The 25,524-nt window shown below is 40.3% G+C and overlaps 1 protein-coding gene across 3 annotated transcripts in view; it reads left to right on the top strand.

The window, feature by feature from the left end:
* The first annotated feature begins 2,544 nt into the window (after positions 1-2,544).
* Positions 2,545-25,524, top strand: part of SLCO4C1 (solute carrier organic anion transporter family member 4C1) — a 74,586-nt gene continuing 51,606 nt past the window's right edge. For all 3 annotated transcript variants that reach the window (XM_066273906.1, XM_066273904.1, XM_066273905.1), the window contains exons 1-2: positions 2,545-3,059; positions 7,801-8,064. In XM_066273906.1, the coding sequence (XP_066130003.1) occupies positions 2,732-3,059; positions 7,801-8,064 (592 nt within the window). In that variant the 5' untranslated portion in view covers positions 2,545-2,731. The remainder of the gene's footprint in view (positions 3,060-7,800; positions 8,065-25,524) is intronic.

The following is a 25,524-nucleotide window of genomic DNA, read 5'->3' as shown; positions in this document are numbered from 1 at the left end:
TTAAAATATATTACTTTGAGATATATTTAGTCTATCTTCTGATGGGGAGAGAGAATGGATGCTTTAAAAACCTAATCAGCCCTGGCCGGTTGGCTCAGTGGTAGAGTGTCGGCCTGGCGTGCAGAAGTCCCGGGTTCGATTCCTGGCCAGGGCACACAGGAGAAGCGCCCATCTGCTTCTCCACCCCTCCCCCTCTCCTTCCTCTCTGTCTCTCTTCCCCTCCTGCAGCCAAGGCTCCACTGGAGCAAAGATGGCCCGGGCACTAGGGATGGCTCCTTGGCCTCTGCCCCAGGCGCTAGAGTGGCTCTGGTCGGGACAGAGCGATGCCCCGGAGGGGCAGAGCATCGCCCCCTGGTGGGCAGAGCATCGCCCCCTGGTGGGCAGAGCATCGCCCTTGGTGGGCGTGCCGGGTGGATCCTGGTGGGGCGCATGCGGGAGTCTGTCTGTCTCTCCCCGTTTCTGGCTTCAGAAAAATACAGAAACAAAACAAAACAAAACAAAACAAAAAACCTAATCATATCTGGATAATGTCACTCCTTGGCTCCAAATTTTGCTATTTAACTCCAATAAAAGCTGAAGTCCTAACAGGCATCCCCAAAGTACGGCCCGCGGGCCGCAATGCGGCCCCCTGAGGCCATTTATCCAGCCCCCACTGCACTTCTGAAAGGGGCACATCTTTCATTGGTGGTCAGTGAGAGGACCACTGTATTTGGCAGCCCTCCAATGGTCTGAGGGACAGTGAACTGGCCCCCTGTGTAAAAAGTTTGGAGACCCCTGGCCGAACTGACCCCAACCACTCCTCCATCACACCTGCACTCCTTTACCTGTTCTCAATTCCTGCTGCTCTCCAACTATCTCATGCCACCCCAGCCACTATTTCTCCAACATACAAGGCTCCCTTCGTTATCTCCTTCAGCCTTAGCTCAAATGTCACCTTCTCAGCAAGGCATTCTCTGACCACCCAATTTATTTATTTATTTATTTATTTATTTATTTATTTATTAATCAGTTTTTACAGAGACAGAGAAAGAGTCAGAGAGAGGGATAGATAGGGACAGACAGACAGGAACGGAGAGAGATGAGAAGCATCAATCATCAGTTTTTCGTTGTGACACCTTAGTTCAGGGGTCGGGAACCATTTTGGCTTAGAGAGTCATGAAAACCACATATTTTAAAATGTAATTCCATGAGAGCCATACAATGACCCGTGTACGTTATGCATTATCCAATAAAAATTTGGTGTTGTCCTGGAGGACAGCTGTGATTTGCACCAGCCACCCACAACCATGAACATGAGCGGTAGAAAATGAATGGACTGTAATACATGAGAATGTTTTATATTTTTAATGTTATTATTATTTTTATTAAAGATTTGTCTGCAAGCCAGATGCAGCCATCAAAAGGGCCACATCTGGCTTGTGAGCCATAGGTTCCCAAACCCTGCCTTAGTTGTTCATTGATTGCTTTCTCATATGTGCCTTGACCGTGGGCCTTCAGCAGACCGAGCGAGCTAGCGACCTTGGGTCCAAGCTGGTGAGCTTTTTGCTCAAACTAGATGAGCCCACGCTCAAGCTGGCGACCTCCGGGTCTTGAACCTGGGTCATCAGCATCCCCGCCTGACATTCTCTCCACTGCGCCACTGCCTGGTCAAGCCCTGACCACCCAATTTAAGTTGCATGTTCCTCCCCTTCCCCAACACATATCCATTCTGGCCTGTCCTTCATTTATTTTCCCCCATAACACTTATCAGAATAAAATGTTCTATATATTTATTACTTATTATCTGTCCCTTATTATAATGCAAGCATCATAAGGCTAGGAGTAGTTGTCAGTTTTTATGCACACTTGTACCTCCCAGACAGTGCTTGGCACCAGGAAATAAACATTTTTCCATAAATGAATGAATAAATTGTAACTACTATTGTATAATGGTGTTCAGTTCTTCAAAGTGTTTTTTTTCTTATTTATTCCACAGGTAGAAATTATTTACGTGATTATCAACACTATTGATCTTAGATATGCAATATACTGCAGGAATAATATCACATATATGCTTTTAAAGTTTCTTAATTTCTATTCCTTAGTTTTAAAGAAAACCAAAAAGGTGACTAGTTGTGATGGGGGGTGGGCGGCTAGGGATTTCCGTTGTTAAGGAGGATGACAGGTAAAGCGTCCCGCCATGATGTTCATGGCGTCCAAAGTATTGTACCTGTGGCCGCTAGTCTTCTGTGTCCAGACCTAACAGCTAAGGAAGAAAATCACAGGGTATTTTCTTGAACGAGCTCCTGATGCAACTATGTTTACAGGTTTCCTGTAAGCACCCAGGGGGAACTTGACAGTTGCCGGACTCCCACAACCGCTGGTTCCCAGTCCCTAGGCTCCAGCAAGGAGAGCTGCGGGCGGCGGGCCCACGGCGGGGCGCTGGCCTCTCCCCCGGGCGGCGGCCGGCCGCCAGCCCACACCTCCCCTCGGGAGGCCCGGGCGCGACAGGTGAGCGCTGGGCGGCGCGGCGCCACGCCCACTACCCAGTGGGAGGCGGTGGTTCGCGGAGCAGGGTCCCGGCGGCGGCGGCGGCGACGACCCAGACCCCGGCCGGCCGAGGAGGCGGGGAGGCGGGGAGTTATCCCACACGGGGGCGCTGCCACCTGCCAGGGGCGGAGCCAGAGCGGGACCGCTTTTATTTTTAGGTTTTGTCCGCTCCTTGCACTGGGGCCGGATAACCATCCTGACCATGAAGGGCCGCAAAGGCATCGAGAACCCGGCTTTCCTCAACTCCAGCCCAGACACCCCGCGCCGTTTCCCCGCGTCGCCCTCTCATGTAGAGGTCTCTGCCTGGTCCGCCGATGCCCAGACCGAGGACTCGCGGCCACACGAGCCCCCGGAGCCTGACAGGTCCCGGGAGCCACCGCTGCCTCAGGCAACGCCCCCTGACTCCCGGGAGCGGTCCGAGTTCGAGGAGGGGCCCTGCGGGTGGGGAAACTTCCAACCCCGGTGTCTGCAGCTCTGCAACACTCCCCGGGGCTTCCTGCTGCACTACTGCCTGTTGGCCCTCACGCAAGGTAGGGGCCAGCGCCCGCCGGCCAGTGGGCGCGGGGTCTGGGGGCGGGAGGCGAGCGCGTCGCCAGCCAGGTGGTCCGCGCGCCCTGCGCCGCGGCCCCGGCGCTCCCAGCCCTGTAACCATCTAGGTTCAGACTTCCACATTTTAGCTTCTCCTTTATCGAGTAAACTTAAAATTTGCCATACAGCCTTTTATTTTTGGTGTCCTCAGTTTGGCAGATTCGATACCTCCAGGGAAGACTGAAATTACTGGAGCTTCCAGCGAGAACGGGTTGTCCCGGGAAATCTATTCTACATGACAAAAGCATGGATTTTGCTAAATCTCCAATTGAAGAGATTTTTTACGGTTACTGGAGCAGAAGGGCTGATTAGTAAATTTGCTGGTGAGGGTGGGGTAGTTCTCAAAGGAGAAGCTTGTTGAATATGTATAGTATAGGTTAGATATAAGCATTCCTGTTTTGTGAATGTATTGAGTTTTAGTTGTAGGCGGGCACAAGTGGAGTCCTGTAAGTTAGCAAAGGCTTCAGGTGTTGTAGAAGGGTTGAGGGTTTTAAAACCTCAAGAATTATGCAGTATGTTTTGTTCAAGGATTTCTTCTACATTCTCTTGGGAGTTACTGATTAAGTCCAGGTTTATACCCTCAGGAGTTCGCAATCTGAGCTTGGTTTGAGGAGTGAGTGGTGGGGGAGAAGAGAATGGCCCTTAGGAAAAAAAAGTGAAGGTAGACGCTGCCCTGGTTAGTCTAATGCAGGGGATGAAAGAAATAGGAAATTTCATTATCACTAAATGAGAAATTGAGGACAAATAGAAATTAAAGTGGAGCATCTTAAAGGACACGTTGAGGGTTAGTTAGAATTTAATAATATGCACATATTTTGGCACTTAACTCATAGTTTTTTGTTGTTGTTTTGGGTTTTTTTTTTGTATTTTTCTGAAGCTGGAAACTGGGAAGCAGTCAGACTCCCGCATGCGCTCCACCGGGATCCACCCGGCTCGCCCACCAGGGGGCGATGCTCTGCCCATTTGGGGCTTCGCTCTGTTGTAACCAGAGCCATTCTAGCGCCTGAGGCAGAGGCCATAGAGCCATCCCCAGTGCCTGGGCCAACTTTGCTCCAATGGAGCCTTGGCTGCGGGAGGGGAAGAGAGAGACAGAGAGGAAGGAGAGGGGGAGGGGTGGAGAAGCAGATGGGGGCTTCTCCTGTGTGTCCTGGCTGGGAATCGAACCCAGGACTCCTGCATGCCAGGCCGATGCTCTACCACTGAGCCAACAGGCCAGGGCTTAACTCATAGTTTTAAAATAATTTGCAAAGAGACAAGCAAGGACTGATTGAAACAAATGCCACCCAAGAAACATGGGGGGGGGGGGGCTGGAATTGCTTTTTTCCAAGATTAACAGAAGAATAAATATAAGTATATTCTTCCTGTTCTTATTTCTGTTCCCTTGTCTCATAGGAATTCCATGTTCTTTCGTTAGGTGCTAAGTATTTGTTGATTGCAAGTCAGACTAACTACAGATCCTCTATTAAAGGTAGTTTTGTGCTAAAGAGTTGTTTCCCTTCCCTCCTTTCTTGTCTCCACCAACATTCACCTTTTCTCAATTTCTTGATGTTAATTGTCCAAAATTTGTGTTTTTTAAAGCATAGCACTGTTAAAGGATTGGAGAATTTAAGAAGTTTGACACAAGTAAAAAAATTCTTGTGTTTTATCTTAAAACGTATTCTGAAATTTTGATATAATTAATCCAGAACACATCATTTTACATTCAATACAACATATTATTGCTATTATTATTAGTGAGAGATAGAAACAGACAGAGACAGACAGGAAGGGAGAGATCAGAAGCATCAACTCATAGTTGCAGCACCTTAGTTGTTCATTGATTGCTTTCTCATATGTGCCTTGACTGGTGAGCTCCAGCTGAGCCAGTGACCCCTTGCTCAAGCCAGTGACCTTGGGGTCATGTCTATGATTCCACACTCAAGACAGTGACCCAGTGCTCAAGCGGGTGAGCCCGCGCTTAAGCCAGATGAGACCATGCTCAAGCCGGCAACCTCGGTGTTTCCAACCTGGGTCCTCAGAATCCCAGGCCAACTCTATTCACTGCAAGCTTTAACACAACATATTTTAAAAATTGTTATTAAGCCTGATCTGTGGTGACGCAGTGGGATAAAGCATCAACCTGGAAATGCTGAGGTCGCCGGTTCGAAACCCTGGGCTTGCCTGGTCAAGGCACATATGGGAGTTGATGCTTCCAGCTCCTCCCCCCTTTCTCTCTCTCTGTCTCTCCTTTCTCTCCCTCTCTGTCTCTCTCTCTCTCCTCTCTAAAAAAAAAAAAAATGAATAAATAAATAAAAAGCATGGTATTTATATAAAAAAATTGTTATTAAATATAATTGACACTCTTAAAAAATGTTTAAACTAGAGCTACATCTACCCAGAGGTCCCAAATTTAAGAAGCATAATCTGAGATAAAAGTTACCCATTAAAGGCCCTGGCTACTTGGCTCTGTGGTAGAACGTCAGCCCAGAGTGTAGATGTCCCTGGTGCGATTTCCAGCCAGGATACACAGGAAAAGCGCCCATCTGCTTCTCCACCTTTCCCCCTCTCCTTCCTCTCTCTTTCCCTCCCACAGCGAAGGCTCCATTGGAGCAAAGTTGGCCTGGCCACCGAGGATGGCTCCATGGCCTCTGCTTCAGGCGCTAGGATGGCTCCGGTTGCAGCAGAGCAACGCACCAGAGGGGCCGAGCATTGACCCCTAGTGGGCTTGCTGGGTAGATCCTGGTTGGGCGCATGTGGGAGTCTGTCTCTATGCCTCCCTGCTTCTCACTTCAGAAAAAATACCAAAAAAAAAGGTGACCCATTACATTAATTCTTGTTTCATTTTATGTTTAAATGACTGAAAATATTATTACCATGTTTCTCAAACATGATCCTTGGGAAGACCGTATCTATGGTATATTATTAGGTGTTTAATTGGGGGAAATCCCAAAACTTGTTGAGCTTACTTAACCGAACATTTCTCGGAGATAAATAAGATTTCTCTTAGAACATAATTTTCTAATGTGCCTCTTAGCTTCATGCATTTACTATGGAGAGACGTAGTATACAGTATTCATGGAATTTCTTTTTCTTAAAGGAGAGTTCTTGGAATTTCTGTAGCATAGAATTCACACTGGTATTAATAGATTTAAAGTGCCATACTTCCGCAAGAGTATACAAATTTATTCTTTCAGAAAAGTTTTACCATGAAGACAAGGAGTTCTAATGATTGATTTTTAATGAGTGTGTTAAATATGTTGGAAAGTTGATTTTTAGATAAGAACATTTTCATATTCTCAAATAACCTTACCTACTTATAAATATGTCATTTTTAAGTACTTTGGATACTTTATTTTATCTTGAAATGTTAGGAATTGTAAACTGACTTATTAAACTAGCATAAAAGTAAAAATCATGTTAGGACTAAAAAAATTGTTATATCAATTTTCTTGAAATATATTTCCAGTTACAGTCTTGATAAAATAAAATTTAAAGAAATTGTGGAGATCGTGGCTTGTATACTCTTTTTATTAATTAATAAATGAAAACAATTTATGATATTCTCTTAAGTAAAAGTAATAACTAATTAAAAACTTTGTAAGTTGATCAGATGCCTCTTTTTATTTATAGTAATGTTTAAACTGTAAATTTAGTTTATATTTGGACAGGACATTTTTATTGTCAGTCAAAATTGGATTTTCAACTTTTTAAAGTTTACATTATATTCTTCCATCATAGTTATAATAAGCACATGACATTTTTTTTCTTTTATTTTGTCTATGGTTTAGAATGCCAGTGGTTAAAATAAAACTCTGTTTTGCTCCTGGACCTTTAACTTTAATATCTGTAGAGTGTTAGAAGAAAAAAGAAGTTTGAGAGCTCAATTTTTAACTTTCTAGACTAAGTCAAGTATCTTCTGTTATAGATAAATATGTTTAAGGATTGAGTAACTTGGAAAGTGAGTGTTACTCGATAACCTCTGGAATCAGTTATACTTATTGTGTTCCTTTAAGTGAGGCCAGTGAGAGTATACTACACTTGGCAACCTGGCAAACTGGCTTTATGAGACTTTAACAGTCTGACTTTTTGAAGGTTACTTAAAGAAAAATGAAGTTAGCTACAATTTAGGATGTGTTAAACATCAATTTTACTTAACACCTGAAAATTCACAAGTATACAATTTAAAAGCAAACTGATTTGTAAGGAATCACGTTTGTGTTGCTTCCCTTTGAAATTATCAAAGTATTTTTAAAATTGGAACATTTAAAAATATATTAAAAAAAACACACCAAACAACCAGCCTGACCAGGTGGTGGTGCAGTGGATAGAGCTTCCGACTGGGATGCAAAGGACCCAGGTTTGAAACCCAGAGGTCACCAGCTTGAGCCCAAGGTCACTGGCTTGAACCAAGGGGTCACTCGCTCTGTTGAATGCCCCCTGCCCTCTCACCCTCTGGCCAAGGCACATATGAGAAAGCAATCAATGAACAACTAAGGAGCTGCAAGGAATAATTGATGCTTCTCATCTCTCTCCCTTCTTGTCTGTCTGTCCTTATCTGACCTTCTCTCTGACTCTCTGTCAAAAATAAAAATAAAAAATAAAATAAATGAGTAACCAACCAAACTTTAGTACATTGTATTAATAATCATAATGTATATGGTAAAGTTGTAATAATGCACATAAATTTTCTTTTTTCTCTTTTAGGGATTGTAGTAAATGGCCTAGTAAATATTAGCATTTCCACTATTGAGAAGCGCTATGAAATGAAGAGTTCCCTGACGGGCCTGATATCATCAAGCTATGATATCTCATTCTGTTTGCTGTCTTTATTTGTATCCTATGTTGGCGAAAGAGGACACAAACCAAGATGGCTTGCATTTGCATCCTTTATGATTGGACTGGGAGCACTTGTATTTTCATTGCCAAAATTTTTTAGTGGAAAATACCAATTGGGGTCCCCTGTTGAAGGTAAGTTTCTGTTGTGTTTTTGTTTTACTTTAAGAAACTAGGCCATTAACTGCGTATTGCCATTCCCCTATACATGCAAGTAGGGTAAGGTCTCTCCTTTCCGCTGCTCACTGATTTGTTGTGATGGGAATTGTATGAAGTAGGTTACAGAGACAAATTGTGCATTGGCCGTTCCTTTAGTGCGGTGGTGGTCAACCTGGCCCCTACCGCCCAGTAGTGGGCGTTCCAGCTTTCATGGTGGGCGGTAGCAGAGCAACCAAAGTAGAAATAAAAAGATAGGGTTAACTATAGTAAGTTGTTTTATAAAGATTTATTCTGCCAAACTTAGCAAAAATCTGACATAAAGTACTTGGTAAGTAATTATTATTATATGCTTTAACTTGCTGTAACTCTGCTTTATAAATTTTTTTTTTTTTTTTTGTATTTTTCTGAAGCTGGAAAAGGGGAGAGACAGTCAGACAGACTCCCGCATGCGCCCGACCGGGATCCACCCGGCACGCCCACCAGGGGCGACACTCTGCGCTCTGCCCATCAGGGGGCGATGCTCTGCCCCTCCGGGGCATCGCTCTGCTGTGACCAGAGCCACTCTAGTGCCTGGGGCAGAGGCCAAGGAGCCATCCCCAGCGCCCGGGCCATCTTTGCTCCAATGGAGCCTTGGCTGCGGGAGGGGAAGAGAGAGACAGAGAGGAAGGAGGGGGGGTGGAGAAGGAAATGGGCGCTTCTCCTATGTGCCCTGGCCGGGAATCAAACCCGGGTCCCCTGCACGCCAGGCCGACGCTCTACCGCTGAGCCAACCGGCCAGGGCCTCTGCTTTATAAATTTTATAAAGTAAAGTTACTTCCCTACTTTATAAATCACCATTACTGTGGAACCGGTGGGCAGTTAGAAAATTTTACTACTAACAGAGATACAAAAGTGGGCGGTAGGTATAAAAAGGTTGACTATCCCTGCTTTAGTGGTTCCAAATTTTTAATCCTCTGATACACTCATTCCTTATATTACACCCAGTTCTCCTCAAAAAGAAAAAAAAATGATCATTTTCCTTTGAGGTTGTGGCCTCACTGGAATTCTGAGATCTGTGGTTTTTCCCTTTGCAGTTTTATCTCCTGTGCTTACAGCTCTGTACCCAGACTTGATTCCTGATCTGAGATAAAGTGAGGTAATTTATAAAACCGAAGCTTTTCCTAAAAGCTGAAGGACTCGTGACTCTCCAGAGACATTGAACTTCAGGAGTTATCTAAGGCAGTGGTCCTCAACCTTTTTTGGGCCACGGACTGGTTTAATGTCAGAAAATATTTTCACGGACCGGCCTTTAGGGTGGGACGGATAAATGTATCACGTGACTGAGACAAGCATCAAGAGTGAGTCTTAGACGGATGTAACAGAGGAAATCTGGTCATTAAAAAAAAATAAAACATCGTTCAGACTTAAATATAAATAAAATGGAAATAATGTAAGTTATTTATTCTTTCTCTGCAGACCGATACCAAATGGCCCACGGACCAGTACCGGTCCGCAGCCTGGGGTTGGGGACCACTGATCTAGTGTATTGCCCCAGTTGGATAAAGAAGCCTTATTCAGAGACTCAACAAAGGAATTTTTTTTTTCTTACAGAGACAGAGAGAGAGTCAGAGACAGGGATAGACAGGGACAGATAGACAGGAACGGAGAGATAAGAAGCATCAATCATTAGTTTTTCATTGCGCATTGAGACACCTTAGTTGTTCATTGATTGCTTTCTCATATGTGCCTTGACCGCGGGCCTTCAGCAGACCGTGTAACCCCTTGCTGGAGCCAGCAACCTTGGGTGCAAGCTGGTGAGCTTTTGTTCAAACCAGATGAGCCCGCACTCAAGCTGGCGACCTTGGGGTCTCGAACCTGGGTCCTCGTCATCCCAGTCTGACGCTCTATCCACTGTGCCACCACCTGGTCAGGCTCAAAAAAGAAATTTGATTTTTCATCTTTCTATTCCCCCCCCCCCAAAGTGTCATTTTCAGTGGAAAAACAATTATGGTAATATCAGAGGAATGTGCTAGTAAAGAAGACCTTAACATTTCTGTTGTCTTTCCTGGTATTTTAATAGCAAATATAGAATAAAATAAGAGGGCTAATAAATCAAAAGCTTTCAGGGCTTAGGTAAGTGAAGAAAAGTCTAGAATTGGGACTTGCTGCAATATATGCATTATTTTTAACAAATTAATATTGTTATTTTTCTGAGAATTCAGAAAAATATTGAAAGTTAATATTAAAGTGTTAACATTTTTCCAAGACCAATCTCCAAATTATAGATATAGCAAAATATTTTCAATGACAAAGTATATATTATGCAGTATGATTTTAGGTGTACACTTTTTACTTAAGCATACTTCATTTGGCAGTAAAAATAAAATTACACCTGACTGGTGGTAGCACAGTGGGTTGAGTGTAGGCCAGGACCCTGAAGGACCCAGTTTTAAGCCCAGAGGTCACTGGCCAGAGCACAGGCTCATTGGCTTGAGATCCGGCTTACCATCTTGAGCATGGGATCATCAACATGATCCCAGGGTCATTGAATTGCACCCAAAGGTCACTGGCCTGGAGCCCAAGGTTGCTAGATTGAAGCTCAAGGTTTCTGGCTTGAAACCAAAGTTGCTGGTTTGAGCAAGAGGTCACTGACTAGACTTAAAAGCTCCACCCCTCCTCTCAAGGCATGTATGAGAAGCAGTCAATAAACAACTAAAGTGAAGCAACTACAAGTTGATGCTTCTCATCCCCCCCCCCCCCCAATTCTTTTCTGTCTTTCTCTAAAATTAAAAAAAAAAAAAAGCAAGCATATGGACCACTAGAGTATGTTTTTAAATGTGGTACAGTTTGGAATGAATGAGATAAGGAGAATATGTTATCAGTGGAAAGAGTACTTGTTTTGAGTCTAGTACATTATCTAAGATTGGAAGATATAAAAACAACTTCACAAGATTTCACTGGGGTAGTTTTAGGAACAAGGCATATAGGCTTTCGTATAACACCTTTGAAATCTTTAACAGTAAGGGAAAAATCTAAATTTTAGTCTCGCACAAGAAACATGATACTGACTTTATGATAGCAAAAATTTACTATGTTTGTAGCATGTAGGAGGTACCTTTGTACTCAATCTAATTCCTTACTCTTGTAGCTGATCAGATGACCTACTTTGATAACAGACCTCTGACTACTCTATAATAAACACAACCACCTATTCCAATGCAGAAGCCTCATCTGTCCTCAGCAATCTTCTTAGCTTTATCTCTTGCCATATGCACCTTGCGTTGCAGCCAATCTGAACAATTTATATTTCCCCAAGAGAAATGGGCACAAATTAAGATGTGTGTGACCAGAGCTAAACCTAGACTGCTGAAGCCAGATCTGTAAATTTTTAGTACATTATTGTATACTGTGTGAGTTTTCACCAAATTCTTTCTGATATATTTTATTATTTTAGCTGAAATAGATATTGGCTGATCTGTAAATTTTTTACTCTTAAATTAAGACTAATAATTTAAATAATAGTTTACCTGTGGCAAATGAAAGCAAAAACTCAGGTTGCCCTTATGTTAGTCTATCATTCATATGATAAATATTTATTGATATAGACTATACATGTTGTGGGAAAAAATAGTGAAACAGTTAATGCCATCCGTATTTTATGTACTAGTGTGAAGAAATTAAAATTAATAAATAAGATGAAAATTGATGTGAGTTTATGAAGGGAATAGACAGTATGAAGTAAGTGTACAAAAGAGAAAAGTGCTTTCCAGGCTGGAGAAAAACATGAGTGAGGGTGTTAGTGCAGGAAAGAGCTTGGTAGATTTTTGGATGGTCGGGTTTGCCTAGCGTGATCAAAGCAAGGGAGAGCATGGTAAGAAGTGAGTTTGGAGTGGCACGTAGAGGCATGAGGCACTTAGATTTTCCTTTAAGTGCAATAGGAAGTATAAGAGAGTTTTACACAGGGAAGTGCATGATTTTATTTAAAGTAATCATTTTGGCTTCCTTGTTCTGAGAGACAAGAGTAAGTGGCAGGAAATCATTCAGGAGGTTTTTACTGTAGTCCAGGTGAGACATAAAGGTGGTTGGGACTGAGTAAGTAACAGTAGAGATCTAGAGGAGTGACTGATTTTCAAGTATTTTAAAGGAAAAAGAGATAGGACTTCTTAGTGGATTGATTGTTTGGAGGAATAAATAATGACTCCTTGATATTTGCCTTGACCGACTGGGACCATTTACTAGAATGTGGAAAACTAGGTAGAATAGATTTGGGAGTGAAAATCAAGAACTCAGGTTTGACCTTAAGTTTGAATTGCAGATTATATATCCAATGTTGTAATATACAGCTTTGAACACGTATGTTTGTGTATGTGTGCAAGTCATTAGTCTTCATTCCTGGAGTGCAAATAATAGGTTTGAAGGGCTTCCTTATTCTGATTTTTTTCATAAATAATGTCACACTGACTTTTTGGACAGAATATAGCAATCACTCTCCTATTGTCAATATATGAAAATGCCTAGTAGCTATTTTGAATTTTTACATTTTTCCTGAAAAATCTCTTTAATAGAAATATTATTGTGGTGTGTTTGTATGTATGTGTAGGTGTTTATAATATAATAGATACAAAACTCAGGACTGAAATTGAATTAAATATCTAAAAGAACTCAGACATTTAGAAAAAAGGAATGTTAGATATCATAAATCTTCTTTTTCTTTTTACAACATAAAACCTTAGGACAAGAGATGAAACAACTTAATAGTGATTTCATAGATAGTTAACAGCTAAAATAATTATGTTTTTCTGTTTCGTTTAATGTTTTCCAAATTTTTGTTTATTACTCATAGTAGTAATATACTACTATATTGAATAATTTGAAGTATTTTTATGAATTTAAATGACTTCTTCCACAATTTTAAATAACCCGTTATAATGGTCTGTGTTTTCTTTAAAACATGACAACTTGTTTATTCAAGTGAACTAATCTACTTCTTTAAATATGGGAACGTATAACCAAAAATCTGAGTTATTCAGTGTAGAAAAAAACTGAAGATTTAATATAAGAAAAAAAATTAGTTGAAAACTTTCTGTGAATAAATTAGAAGCAAGGAAATATACAATCTTCTTAGGTAACATAACATAAATAGCCCCAAGAGCATAACATTAAGAAATTATTTTATTAATTAAAATCATACATGAAACTGACATTGAGAGAATTAACATATTTCTTATGTACTATTTCTGTTGTGTCATTGTTTTTAAATTTGAGGAAAACCAAAGTCAGAACTCAGTTTGAACTAGATAATTTATAATATATAAGTAGGCCCTGACTGGCTGGCTCAATGATACAGCATTGGCTAGGCATCTGGAGGTCCCAGGTTTGGTTCCTGGTCTGGACACATAGGAGAAGCAACCATCTGCTTTGTCACCCCTTCTCTCCCCCCTTCTTTCTTGCTCTTCCCCCTCTAGCAGCCATAGCTTGATTGGTTTGAGCGAGTTGGCCCCAGTGCTGAGGATAGCTCTGTGGAACCTCTGCTTCAGGCTCTAAAAATAGCTTGGTTGCTGAGAAACAGCCTAAAATGGGCAAAGCATTGCCTGGTAGGGGGGTTGCCTGGTGGATCCCAGTCAGTTGGCATGCAGGAGTCTGTCTCTCATTTCCTCTCCTCTCACTTAGGAAAAAAAAAGAAAGAAAGAAAGGGAGAAAGAAAAAGTAAATATTAAAATAATATAGTAGAGTTGGCAAGTAGAAGGAAACAAAATGTGAAGTATGATAAGCATTATAATTTCCATAGGTGTGAGAAAAACACAAAAGGAGGTTAGGATTTAGCAAAAGGTAGAAAAGTGTGTTTGGAAACAGCTTGAATTTTCTATTCTGTAAAAAATGTTTCAATAGGTTTGTGTAATTTTTTTTTTTTTTTTTTTACAGGGACAGAGAGAGAGTCAGAGAGAGGGATAGATAGGGTTTGTTGTAACACCTTAGTTTATTGATTGCGTTCTCATATGTGCCTTGCCCTTGGGACTACAGCAGAGTGAGTAACCCCTTGCTCGAACCAGCGACCTTGGGTCCAAGCTGGTGAGCTTTTTGCTCAAGCCAGATGAGCCCGCGCTCAAGCTGGCGACCCTGGGGTCTCTAACCTGGGTCCTCTGCACCCCAGTCCGAGGCTCCATCCACTGTGCCACCGCCTGGTCAGGCTGTGGAAATATTTTTTTAAGAGGAGCTTTTATGAAGACATAAGGGTTAGAAATGATTAACTTTGAAAGGAGATAAAAACATTTATCAAAGGGAAGTTTTGGTGTTTGTTATTGAATATTACAAGAGGAAGAATTAAAATAAAGAGAAATAAATAATTCTAAGACTAACTTTTGCATGTTAACCTGAAAAATAAAAGTGTTATAAAACATTTTCAAGCAAATCCTACTTGACACTTTTACTGTATTTTAATATAACATTAACATACATCTTAATAAAACTTTAAGATATTTAAAAATATAATAAATGAATCTTCACCACATATTATTTTGTTTCCATCCAAGCACTGTTTAATTTTTTTTGGATGTGTGTTAATTTAATGTTGTTAAGCAAATAATATAGTCTTTGTTTGAGACTTAGGGCAAGAGCTTATTGGTCATTAGTAAATACTTAGGAATTATAGAGAGTAATTACTAAATCCAGTAAAGCACTTTTCCTTTATTGACCAATGTTTGTGTAACTTTTCTTAAGTTTCATTTTTTTGTTTCTCTTTTCCATCCCTTTTTCTCAAAAGAAAAGGTAGCTCTCAATACTTTAGCACTGAATTTCTTTGTGTGTGTTTTTTTTTACAGGGACAGAGAGAGAGAGTCAGAGAGAGGGATAGATAGGGACAGACAGACAGGAACAGAGAGAAATGAGAAGCATCAATCATCCGTTCCTCGTTGCGACACCTTAGTTGTTCATTGATTGCTTTCTCATATGTGCCTTGACTGGGGGGGGGCTACAGCAGACTGAGTAACCCCTTGCTCGAGCCAGCAAACTTGGGTCCAAGCTGGTGAGCTTTGCTCAAACCAGATGAGCCCGTGCTCGAGCTGACGACCTTGGGGTCTCGAACCTGGGTCCTCTGCATCCCAGTCTGACACTCTATCCACTGCGCCACCGCCTGGTTAGGCAGCACTGAATTTCTAATGTAGATTATTTCAGGGAGAATTCTGCACCTAAAGACTTTGGTTTTGGTTTTGATAGGTGACTAATTCAAGTTAATCTAGGAAAATGATTAGAGCAGGACTCAAAGTTGTACTTAATTTTTACTTACTGGTTTGTCTTTTATCTTGTACTCTTAAGGATTTTTTTTTGTATGTAATACTTGTCTAGATTGGAGAAGACAGAGGGCTGACGATCTTAGTTTTTTAAGTACTAATTCAATACAGAATGTCTTAATTTAGCTTGCCTGTGAGTGTTCTTCCTTCTTGATATTACTTCTTCCTAATGAAAATCACTTTTCTTTTTCTTTTTTTTTTGTATTTTTTTGAAGTGAGAAGTGGGGAGGCAGAGAGACAGACTCCTGTATGCGCCTGACCAGCCACTCACTAGGGTGCAATGCTCTGCCTACCTGGGGCGTTACGCCTTTGCAACAGATGTCATTCTAGCGCCTGAGGTAGAGGCCATGGAGTTATCCTCAGTGCCTGGGCCAAGTTTGCTCCAATGAACCTTGGCTGCAGGAGGGAAAGAGAGACGTAAGAGAGGAAGGAGAGGGGGAAAGGTGGAGAAGCAGATGGGCGCTTCTCCTGTGTGCCCTGGCTGGTGATCAAACCTGGGACATCCACACCCAGGTCGACGCCAGGTCTACCACTTAGCCAACCGGCCAGGGCCTGTTTTTCTTATATTTTAATTTTATTGTAACAAGCAATGGTCATTGGTGCCAACACAAATCTCCAATTTGGGTGCATGATGAAGGAAACTTTATTCAGTGTAAAACAGCTCAATGGTGATCCAGAGGGCTGTAAGGTGGACCTGGGGCCTGGCGCATCCTCAGCTAGTCAGCTCCTCTCTGTTCTGTTTTGGGCTGCTCTCCTCTGCTTGGGTGAGATATGCCTCTTGTGTTTCAGTGCCAGCTTGGGAAATGCAGTCTTCAGTGGAAAGGGAAAGTACACTCCATGAGCCAGAGGGAGCCTTGGCTTATATAGACAGAAGTACCACCCCTGGTCCCTGATTGGTCCATCCTCATGCAAATAGGGCCTCCAAATTCTTCCAGTTTGTATGGTTTAGGGCAGCTAATCTAATTGGTTAGTGAAGATGTTGATTGGGGGATATAGCTATGCAGCTTCAATGGAATGTCAAGGGCTTGCTCATATGGCAGAAACACAGTATAGGAAGGCAGTTCAATGCAGGAGGAAGGTAGTTTAGTGCAGGCTTTCTGAAGTGCAGTTTGTGTGTAGAGGGCCCTGTTTAGAAATGGCTTCCAGGCTCTGTTTTTGTCTTGTCATTACTTAAATTTAAGCCTAGCTAAGCCAACAGGAGCCCTTCTTAGTAGGTATCTTTTCTTTTCTTTTCTTTTCTTTTCTTTTCTTTTCTTTTCTTTTCTTTTCTTTTCTTTTCTTTTCTTTTCTTTTCTTTTCTTTTCTTTCTTTCTTTCATTTCGGCGAGAGAGGAAGGGAGGAACAGAGAAGGAGAGACACAGAGAGAGGGAGACAGGAACACTGATCTGTTCCTGTGTATGCCCTGACTGGGGATTGGCCCAGCACCCTCTGGTACTTTGGTTTGGGACAGTGCTCTAACAGACTGAGCTGTCTGGTCAGGGCAGTGGGTATCCCTGTTCTCAGGGACTATATAATTGAAGTGAGTAAAGAGGAGAGGTGATTTCTTAGGTTAGAAGATACAATGCTGTAAAGAAACTCAAATTATTCAGGACAAATTTTAAAGTTAATAGACACAATAAAAGAGCCAGAACTAGTCAGTGCTCCAGATGAAATTATCATGATTTTTAATATCAGAGTCACTACAGTCTTCCCTCAAATTCCTAGAAAACTTGAATTACTGTGTATGGCTGTTACTCTTATTTAATGTCTGTAGGAGATTCTTATTAAGTCTGGAGTAGGATTCAGAAATTTATATTTTTATAAAATAATCCAGGTTATCATCAATTATTTTGGGAGAATACATGTTCAGTTTAGTGTTTAATTATTTTATAAAGTTTCAATTGTGGACATAGAGAGAATGGTTTGTTTTCATTACAAGATTATTGCTTTATGTCTTCCTTTAAAATAGGAGTTTCACAACCATCATGAAATACTAGGTACGTTAATGTAGCCACTTTTGTTGAAATTCGAATGACCAAACTTCTGGAAATAGAGGAAACTCACAGAGAAGAAAAGCAGGTGTAATGAGAAGTTAGCAGAAACTTAATTCTCACAGTTATAGTTCGCAGATAGCTAGACATTTTAAAAATCCATGGCCTTGACCAAGAGACTATGTTGCAGTGTTTCCCAAGGAATGATCTGCAAAGCATAGCTTCTGAAGGTATTAAGAGTATGTTAAGCCTGACCAGGTGGTGGCGCAGTGGATAGAGCGTCGGACTGGGATGCGGAAGGACCCAGGTTCGAGACCCCGAGGTCGCCAGCTTGAGCGCGGGCTCATCTGGTTTGAGCAAAGAGCTCACCAGCTTAGACCCAAGGTGGCTGGCTCCAGCAGGGGGTTACTCGGTCTGCTGAAGGCCCGCGGTCAAGGCACATGTGAGAAAGCAATCAATGAACAACTAAGAAGTCGCAACGCGCAATGAGAAACTGATGATTGATGCTTCTCATTTCTCTCCGTTCCTGTCTGTCTGTCCCTGTCTATCTCTGCCTCTGTAAAAAAAAAAAAAAAAAAGAGTATGTTAAAAGTGTGTTCTATGGTTCAATGGGTTTGGAGGAAAAAGTAAAAGTTAAAGAGGTGTCTATTGCATCACTGCAAAAGTGGATGCATTTTGTGAATTTTTAGCTAGGCAAGTAAATGATAAGTAGAGTTCTGAACTTCCTGACCAAGGGACTCTGCTGTTATGCTTGTCCCCTTTTATCCTGCTTCCACTCCATGATTTTCTCCCAGATTAAGTGTTTCGGTGACCAGGCTCTGTGCTCTTATATTGAAGTATGCTATTTTGAAAGCTCTTGTTGAATTTAGAAACCTTATTATGGCTACCACTTAGAACAGCATGTGATATGTAGTAGGTGCTCAGGAAATGTTTGTTGAGTTATCAAATGAATTAATAAATGAATGGATACCTTCAGTGGTGGCATGTGTGGAATTGGATGACTTGTCCTTCCACAGAAGGCATTTAGAGCCGGTAAAGGCAGATAAAAGTGGTTTGGAATTCTTTGTTCATATTTTCCATAAGTTTGGCTTAAAGTATAGAGGAGCATTTTCTTTTCTTTAGGCCACTGATTTTGGGAAGAACTGTGTTATCAGAGGCAATATTTTTTTTGTCATAAATGATCTTTTTTGGGTAAGAATTGGGATCTGAAAATTTTACAGTGTGAAAAAGGAAGCTAAATTAAGAAGCATATTCGGAAATAGTAGCTTTTGATTTTGCCCTAATTACTTGTTAAAATATTGATTTCACTATGGGTCTACCATAGTACTAAGGTAGTGATAAATGTCAGAATTATTTTTTAATTAACTATTAGTAGTGATCATCCCTATTTATCCTGATATATGTAACCGAAGAGAATGCTCTGATAGGGCATTCTCATGGATCATAGACATGGTTGTGTCTAACCAGATATGATGTCTGTGTGAGGTAAAGATTAAGCAATGCTTTTTGTAGCTTCCTCAGAATGATTGGTTAAAATGTGGTTTGTGGCAACAAAGAAATGAGGAAATCCTATTTTCTTTGTCAGTGTTCTTAAAAATGCACAAATTAGCCAGTGTTTGTTTTAATGTCACTTTCTTAAATTTCAATGCTATTAACCATTACATTGAGTAAACGTACGCAGTAATATAGTAGGGATAATAAGGGCAGACAAGACTAAGCTGAAATTTTTGCTTCAGCATTGTGTGATAGCATTTGTGACCCTGGACAAGTGTCTTCAGCTATAAATTGTGATGATGATAATAACTGCTACCTTATAGAAGCACAAGCAGTGCTGAGGCAGTACCTGGTGTTTGGTAATGTTCAGTAAATAGTAGCAAAGAATAATAATGACGTTCATGATAATTCAGTAACAGCTATACTATCAACAACAAGAGAACTGCCTTTCTTGGTTTGTTTAGTTATTGGCAACGGCAGTTACAAAATAATGTGAACTAAAAATCTTTCAATATGGTACATTGTTTTTGTAGATGCCATTTGATGTTGACATACCCCAAATACTAGCCACTTTCAAAGTAATATATTAGAAAGGGTGTTAATTAGATATGCTTCCAGGATTTTATTCTTTTTATGATATGAGAAAATAAATTTATTTGGTGTAGCTCAGATGAACTAGATCTACTCAAAATATCATGTTGAAATATTGCCTTTTAAATAGCCAACTTGCTTCTTTTAAAATTTCTTTTCTAATTCAAAATTTTAAATATGTCCTTTGCAAGACATGCAGAAGATAGAAAACTCAAGAATAGAATAAAAGGAAAAAAATGGAACAACAAAGGAAAGAAAAAATTCTCGTAATATAATTTAGTTATGTACTGTTAATATTGTTCAGCCTTTTAAACTGTGTATACACATTCATGCATGTATTCACCAACAGTCACATTATCATACGCATTTACATTACACAGTCATTAACACACTCATGCATACACTAATACTTACACCAAAGTCTTACTGAAATTCATACATAATCTACTCTATATCACATTTACACATACACATTCAAATGCACATTTTAAGGAAAAAAATTTGAATTTACGGATATCTACTTTTTTTACTTAGACTATACATTGGATATTGTTATATATGAAAAAGGTACAGGATATTAATGCTTTCATATTATTTCATTTATCTATTTAGTCTACCCTCCTTTGTTGTGTTTTTTTTTTTTTTTTTTTTCTGAAGTTGGAAACCGGGAGGCAGAAAGACTCCTGCATGCGCCCGACCAGGATCCACTGGGCACGCCCACCAGGGGATGATGCTCTGCCCATCTGGGGCGTTGCTCTGCTGCAACCAGAGCCATTCTAGCGCCTGAGGCAGAGGCCATAGAGCCATCCTCAGCGCCCGGGCCAGCTTTGCTCCAGTGGAGCCTTGGTTGCGGGAGGGGAAGAGAGAGAGAGAGAGGAAGGAGAGGGGGAGGGGTGGAGAAGCAGATGGGCGCTTCTCCTGTGTGCCCTGGCCAGGAATCGAACCCGGGACTCCTGCACGCCAGGCCGACGCTCTACCACTGAGCCAACCGGCCAGGGCCTCAAAGTTTTTTCTATTTTAAATTACCTTTTTTTTTGTTGAAAGATTTTACTATATTTTGGTAATTATATAGTATTTAACATTTTGGAATTGTCTGTTTTTATTCAGAACACTATTCTCTGAAGACTGCAAGGTTATGTTTATCAATTGCTTATTCATTTTTATTGCTAATTAGTAGTTATTTTAAAGGACATCTGGCTTTACTCAGTCTTTTGGCTATTAATAATAAAGATATGAACATTTGTGTACATAGTTTTCATTTCTCTGGAATAGCTTTCCAGGAGTAAAACTGCTGGGTTATATGATAGCTCTATATTTAGTCTTTTGAAATACTGTTAAACTATACTCCAGAGTGACTGTGCCATTTAAAATTCTGTGAGCAGTGAATGAGTGATTTATTTATCTGTGTCCTTGTCAGCATTTGAAGTTCTCATTACTTTTTATTTTAGTGATTCAGATGGGTTGCATTGAAATCTTATTGTGGTTTTAATTGTCATTTTACTGACGGCTAATAATGTTGAGCATCTTTGCGTGTGCTCAAGTGCCGTCTCTTTATCCTCCTTGGTGTAACATCTGTTCATGTTTTTGCACGTTTTTTAACTGGATTGTTTATTTTTCACTGTTGAGCTTTGAGAGTTACTCGTATTCTAAGTACTAGATCTTTTTTTCCAAGTATAGAGTATTTATTTATTTGTTTTTTATTAAATTATAGTTCACATACTATTATATTAGTTTTAGGTGTACAGTATAGTGATTCTATATTTATTTACCTTAGGATGTGATCACCATGGTATGTCTAGCAACAGCCTATCACCACACAAAATTTTTGAGATATTATTGACTTTATTCTCTATACTGTGCATTACATCCCCGTGACTTATTTTTTTAAGACTGGAAGTTTGTATCTCTTATTCCCCTTCATCTTTTTCATCCATTTCCTCACCTCCCAGCCCTCTGGCAACCATCAGTTTGTTCTCTGTATCTATGAGTTTGGTTTTTTTTAGATTTTACATATAAGTGACATCGTAAGGTATTTATCTTTGACTTTTGTCTGCAAATATTCACTTAGTATAACACCCTCTAGGTCCATTCATGTTGTCACATATGGCAAGAGTTCATTATTTTTTATTGTTAAGTAATATTCTACTTTTCCATGGGGCGTTTGTGTGTGTGTATCATCTCTTCTTTATCCATTCATCCATCGATGGACACCTAGGCATGTCTTGGTTATTGTAAATAATGCTGCAACAAATGTAGAGGTAAGTATATTTTGTCAAGTTTGTGTTTTTGTTTTCTTTGCCCTTAAGTGGAATTGCTAGGGTGTATGATAGTTCTGTTTTTTTCTTTTCCATTTTCTCTCCTTTTTTCCCTCCTTTCTCTCTCTCTTTCTCTCTTTCTTTTCTTTTCTTTTTTCAGGGAGATAGTAAAACAGACTTCTGCATGTGCCCAGACTAGGATCCACCTAGCAACCCCTGTCTTGGGCCGATGCCCAAATCAACTGAGCCACTGGCTGCAGGAGAGGAAGAGGGAGAAAAACGGGAGAGGGAAAGGGAGAGAAAGAAATGATTCCTTCTCATGTGTGCCCAGACTGGTGATCGAAGTTGGATGGGGCTGACTCTCTACCATTGAGCCAACTGGTCAGGACCAGTAGTTCTTTTTTCAATTTTTATTGAATATAATATATAAAACACATTTTATATGTTTTATGTGTTATTCCCTTAATAATATCCCATTTACAAATATTTTTTCTTATTTAGTAGGTTGTTTGTGATTTTGTTGGTAGTTTCCTTTACTGTGCAAAAGCTTTCTAGTTGGCTGTAGTCCCATTTATTTATTTCTGCTTTTGTTGCGTTTTCCTGGGGCAATACATTCAATAACTATATTTAAGACTGATGTAGAGTTTACTGCCTATGTTATCTTCAAGAGTTTTATGATTTCTTTGTCACAAATCACCCTTTTGAGGTTTCACTTGTATTTGACTACTGTTTCTCAGCTGCCTTTCAAGATTCTTTCATCTTAAAATTTTGTCATTTTACAACTTATCTTGGTATGGGTCTTTTTGGTTCATCTTGTTTGGAACTCTCTGTACTTCCTAGTCCTTGATTCCCCAGGTGAGAAAAGCTCTCTGCCATAATTTCTTCAAGTAAGCTTTCTTCTCCCTTTTTTCTCCTTATTTTGGGCTTCCTATAATGTGAATATTAGTGTGCTTGATGTTGTACCACAGATCATTTAAACTATGCTAATTTTTTTAAAATTATTTTTTCTTTTTGCTCTTTTGATTGGGTGAGTTCCACTATTTTGTCTTCCAGTTTGCTAGTCTATTCTCTTATATTACCTAATTTGCTATTAAGTCTTTCTATTTTTCATTTCTGTTTTTGTATTTTTTAGCTATGATAGTTTTTTTATTAATTTATTTTTATTTAATTTATTGGGGTGACATTGATTAATAAAATTATATTGGTTTTAAGTGAATAATTATATAATACATCATCTGCACATTGTATTGTATTTTCTAACTCTTTTTTAAAGTTCTCATTGAGTTTCTCTGTTCCCCCAAATTCAGTAAGCATTCTTATAACCATTACTTTGACTTACTTATCAGGCAGATTATTTATTTATATTTCATTACAGTTTTTTTTGTTTTATTTTTTACTTGGAACATTTTGTTTGACTTTCTGTCGTTATTTCTGTGAATTAGATGAAATAGCTCTCTTCTGATCTTGAATAGTGTGTAGGAGCGATATCTGTGTAAGACTGTTTGTGCCCAGTGCTGGCTGGTTCATGCTTGGGGAGCCCTAAAGTGCTGGCAGGCTGGCCAGTAGTGGCTGAGGTAGCCCAGGGCATTGGGCTGGGGGAGCTAAAATGCTTGGTTATAATAGCTACTCTAAGTGATTACAAAATTAAATGAATACCAATGGTTTCTTGCTATAAAACCTAACTTAATTTTTTATTCTTATATTCTGAATTGGGATATACTTTTTACTGGATAGTATTCATTTGCCTATCCATATCCTGGGGAGATATAAACCAAGTGGCTATGCTAACTGCAAGGCGGGCTCAATTACCCAAGGATGTTACAGATATCAAATTGACATAAGTGGGAAAAGTTCTAAGTCCTATGGGCAGAAACCCCATCTGAATCAATAGGGTGGGGTTTAACAGCCCTTTAAACAATTCCAGGCCTAAGTGTGTTTATTATTGATAGGGAGGATAAATCTCTGAAGAACTTCATAGGATAACCAGGAATGTATATTGTTTTCATCCCCAAACCCATCCTGATTCATTTTATCCCAAGTATTGAGGGGAAAGGGTAGTATTCAGATTCACTGGAAGTTATTCGCTAATGACTTTGAGCTAACTGACACCTGGAAGTCTCAAGTACTGTCATAGTCCTCTGGTAAAATGAGGCCTTATGGAGTTCCAATTATAAAGGTGGCCCAAGACTACTCTGTGTCACAGTGGGTCCATGCAGTAGTTATTTTCCTCATTTTATGATGTAGAAAAGGTATAGATATAGTAGCTGGCAGAATGCCCACATTTGTGCCTGATTTGTATATTTAGAGGTATTATTGTTATATCCCTTAAGATTACATAAGAGAGCTAAGTGGAAGCTCTATGAGATAGTGTAAAGCCAGGAGCCAAGGCCAGGGCCACTATCAGAGGAGCCCAGCCCATGCAGGTTCTATTGGATTCGGACAGTCGGTAAAGAAACCATGGAGCCAAAAACTGGTGGGCCATAGTCTTTAATCTAGCTTGCACCCGGTGGGCAAGTAAAAATACACACTGGGCTCCAAAACCCAGTCACATTCAGTGCTCACAAAGCTACTGACTTATCCGAGTTTCCTAGAATCAAAGGTTTCTAGCTCACCAGACTTATTCACCTCTGTTCCCCATCTTCTTCCTTATCCCAGATACAAACTCTACACAAACTGGCATCTCACTCAGCACTCCGCCATCTTGGCTGCTCCTCTGGCCTCCTCCACGTGGCCTCCTCCCGCTGCTGGCTCTATTCTCTCTGCTGTCTCATGCTAACCTCAGGAACCAAGAGAGCAAACTCCTGCTCCGTTCCCATTTTATAGTGTAGAAATCCAAACCCTTAATCCAATATACATAATGGGGAAGTCTCTAATACAAAATCACTTCTATGAGGCATGATAGGATTGTACCACCTCACACCAAAAGGGTGGGACAGGCTTAATCCCAAAACCAAGCCTCAGGCTACAACAATTCTCAACACACATTAATATCACCTGGGCAAGGCCTCTTTAACAAAGTGAGCATAATACACTCTATCCGCCCAACAGATAGTAAACCAAAAACAATAGTGTATCCTTAAGGGAATTATAGAGTTTAATGATACCATCAAGATTTGAAAGATATAGATGTGGTGATTCCAACTTTTTAAATGTATTTGATGCAAATGTAGGATAAAGTCATAGAATATGACTTTAGCTCATTGTAAACATAATCTGGTGGTGATACTGATTACAGCTATGGTTGTACATATGGTACCTTTTCTGGAGCATGTCAGCACAGACCCTGACGCCTGACATGTAGTTGTTGATCTAGCAAATGTTTTCTTGCCTTTCTCAACTGCTTAGACAATCTAGATGGTTTGGTTTTTCTGGAGGAACAAGAGTACATCATCACTGTCTTATCTCAGTATTATTCATGTCCACTTGTTCTTTGTCATAATATGGTCTGAAGCAGTGGTTTTCAGCTGAGCCAATTTTTCATTTCTAAAGACACTTTTGATTGTCATGATCAAGAAGGAAGGTACTACTCTTATCTAGTTGGTAAAGGCCAGGGACATTGATAAATATATAAAAAGCACAGGAGAGCCCCCCACAAAAGGAATTATCTAACCCCAAGTATCAGTAGTTCCACAGTTGTGAAACTCTGGTCTGGAGGTACCATGATCATCTTACTACCCACAAAACATCATGCTGGACTCCACAGTGATGGTGTTAAACTAATTGGACTTAGTGAGTTGAGGTATTTTAGATATCTTACTAAAGCAAATGCATGCCAGAGTATAGGAGATACACCGCAAAAACATCCCTTAATGTCCCTTAACATACCATAAGAGTTATTTTTAGAGGTCCACTGATCTGGGC

The sequence above is a fragment of the Saccopteryx bilineata genome, chromosome 4, assembly GCF_036850765.1.
Source record: "Saccopteryx bilineata isolate mSacBil1 chromosome 4, mSacBil1_pri_phased_curated, whole genome shotgun sequence".
Taxonomy (NCBI): domain Eukaryota; kingdom Metazoa; phylum Chordata; class Mammalia; order Chiroptera; family Emballonuridae; genus Saccopteryx; species Saccopteryx bilineata.
This window is presented reverse-complemented; position numbering and strand designations above follow the sequence as displayed.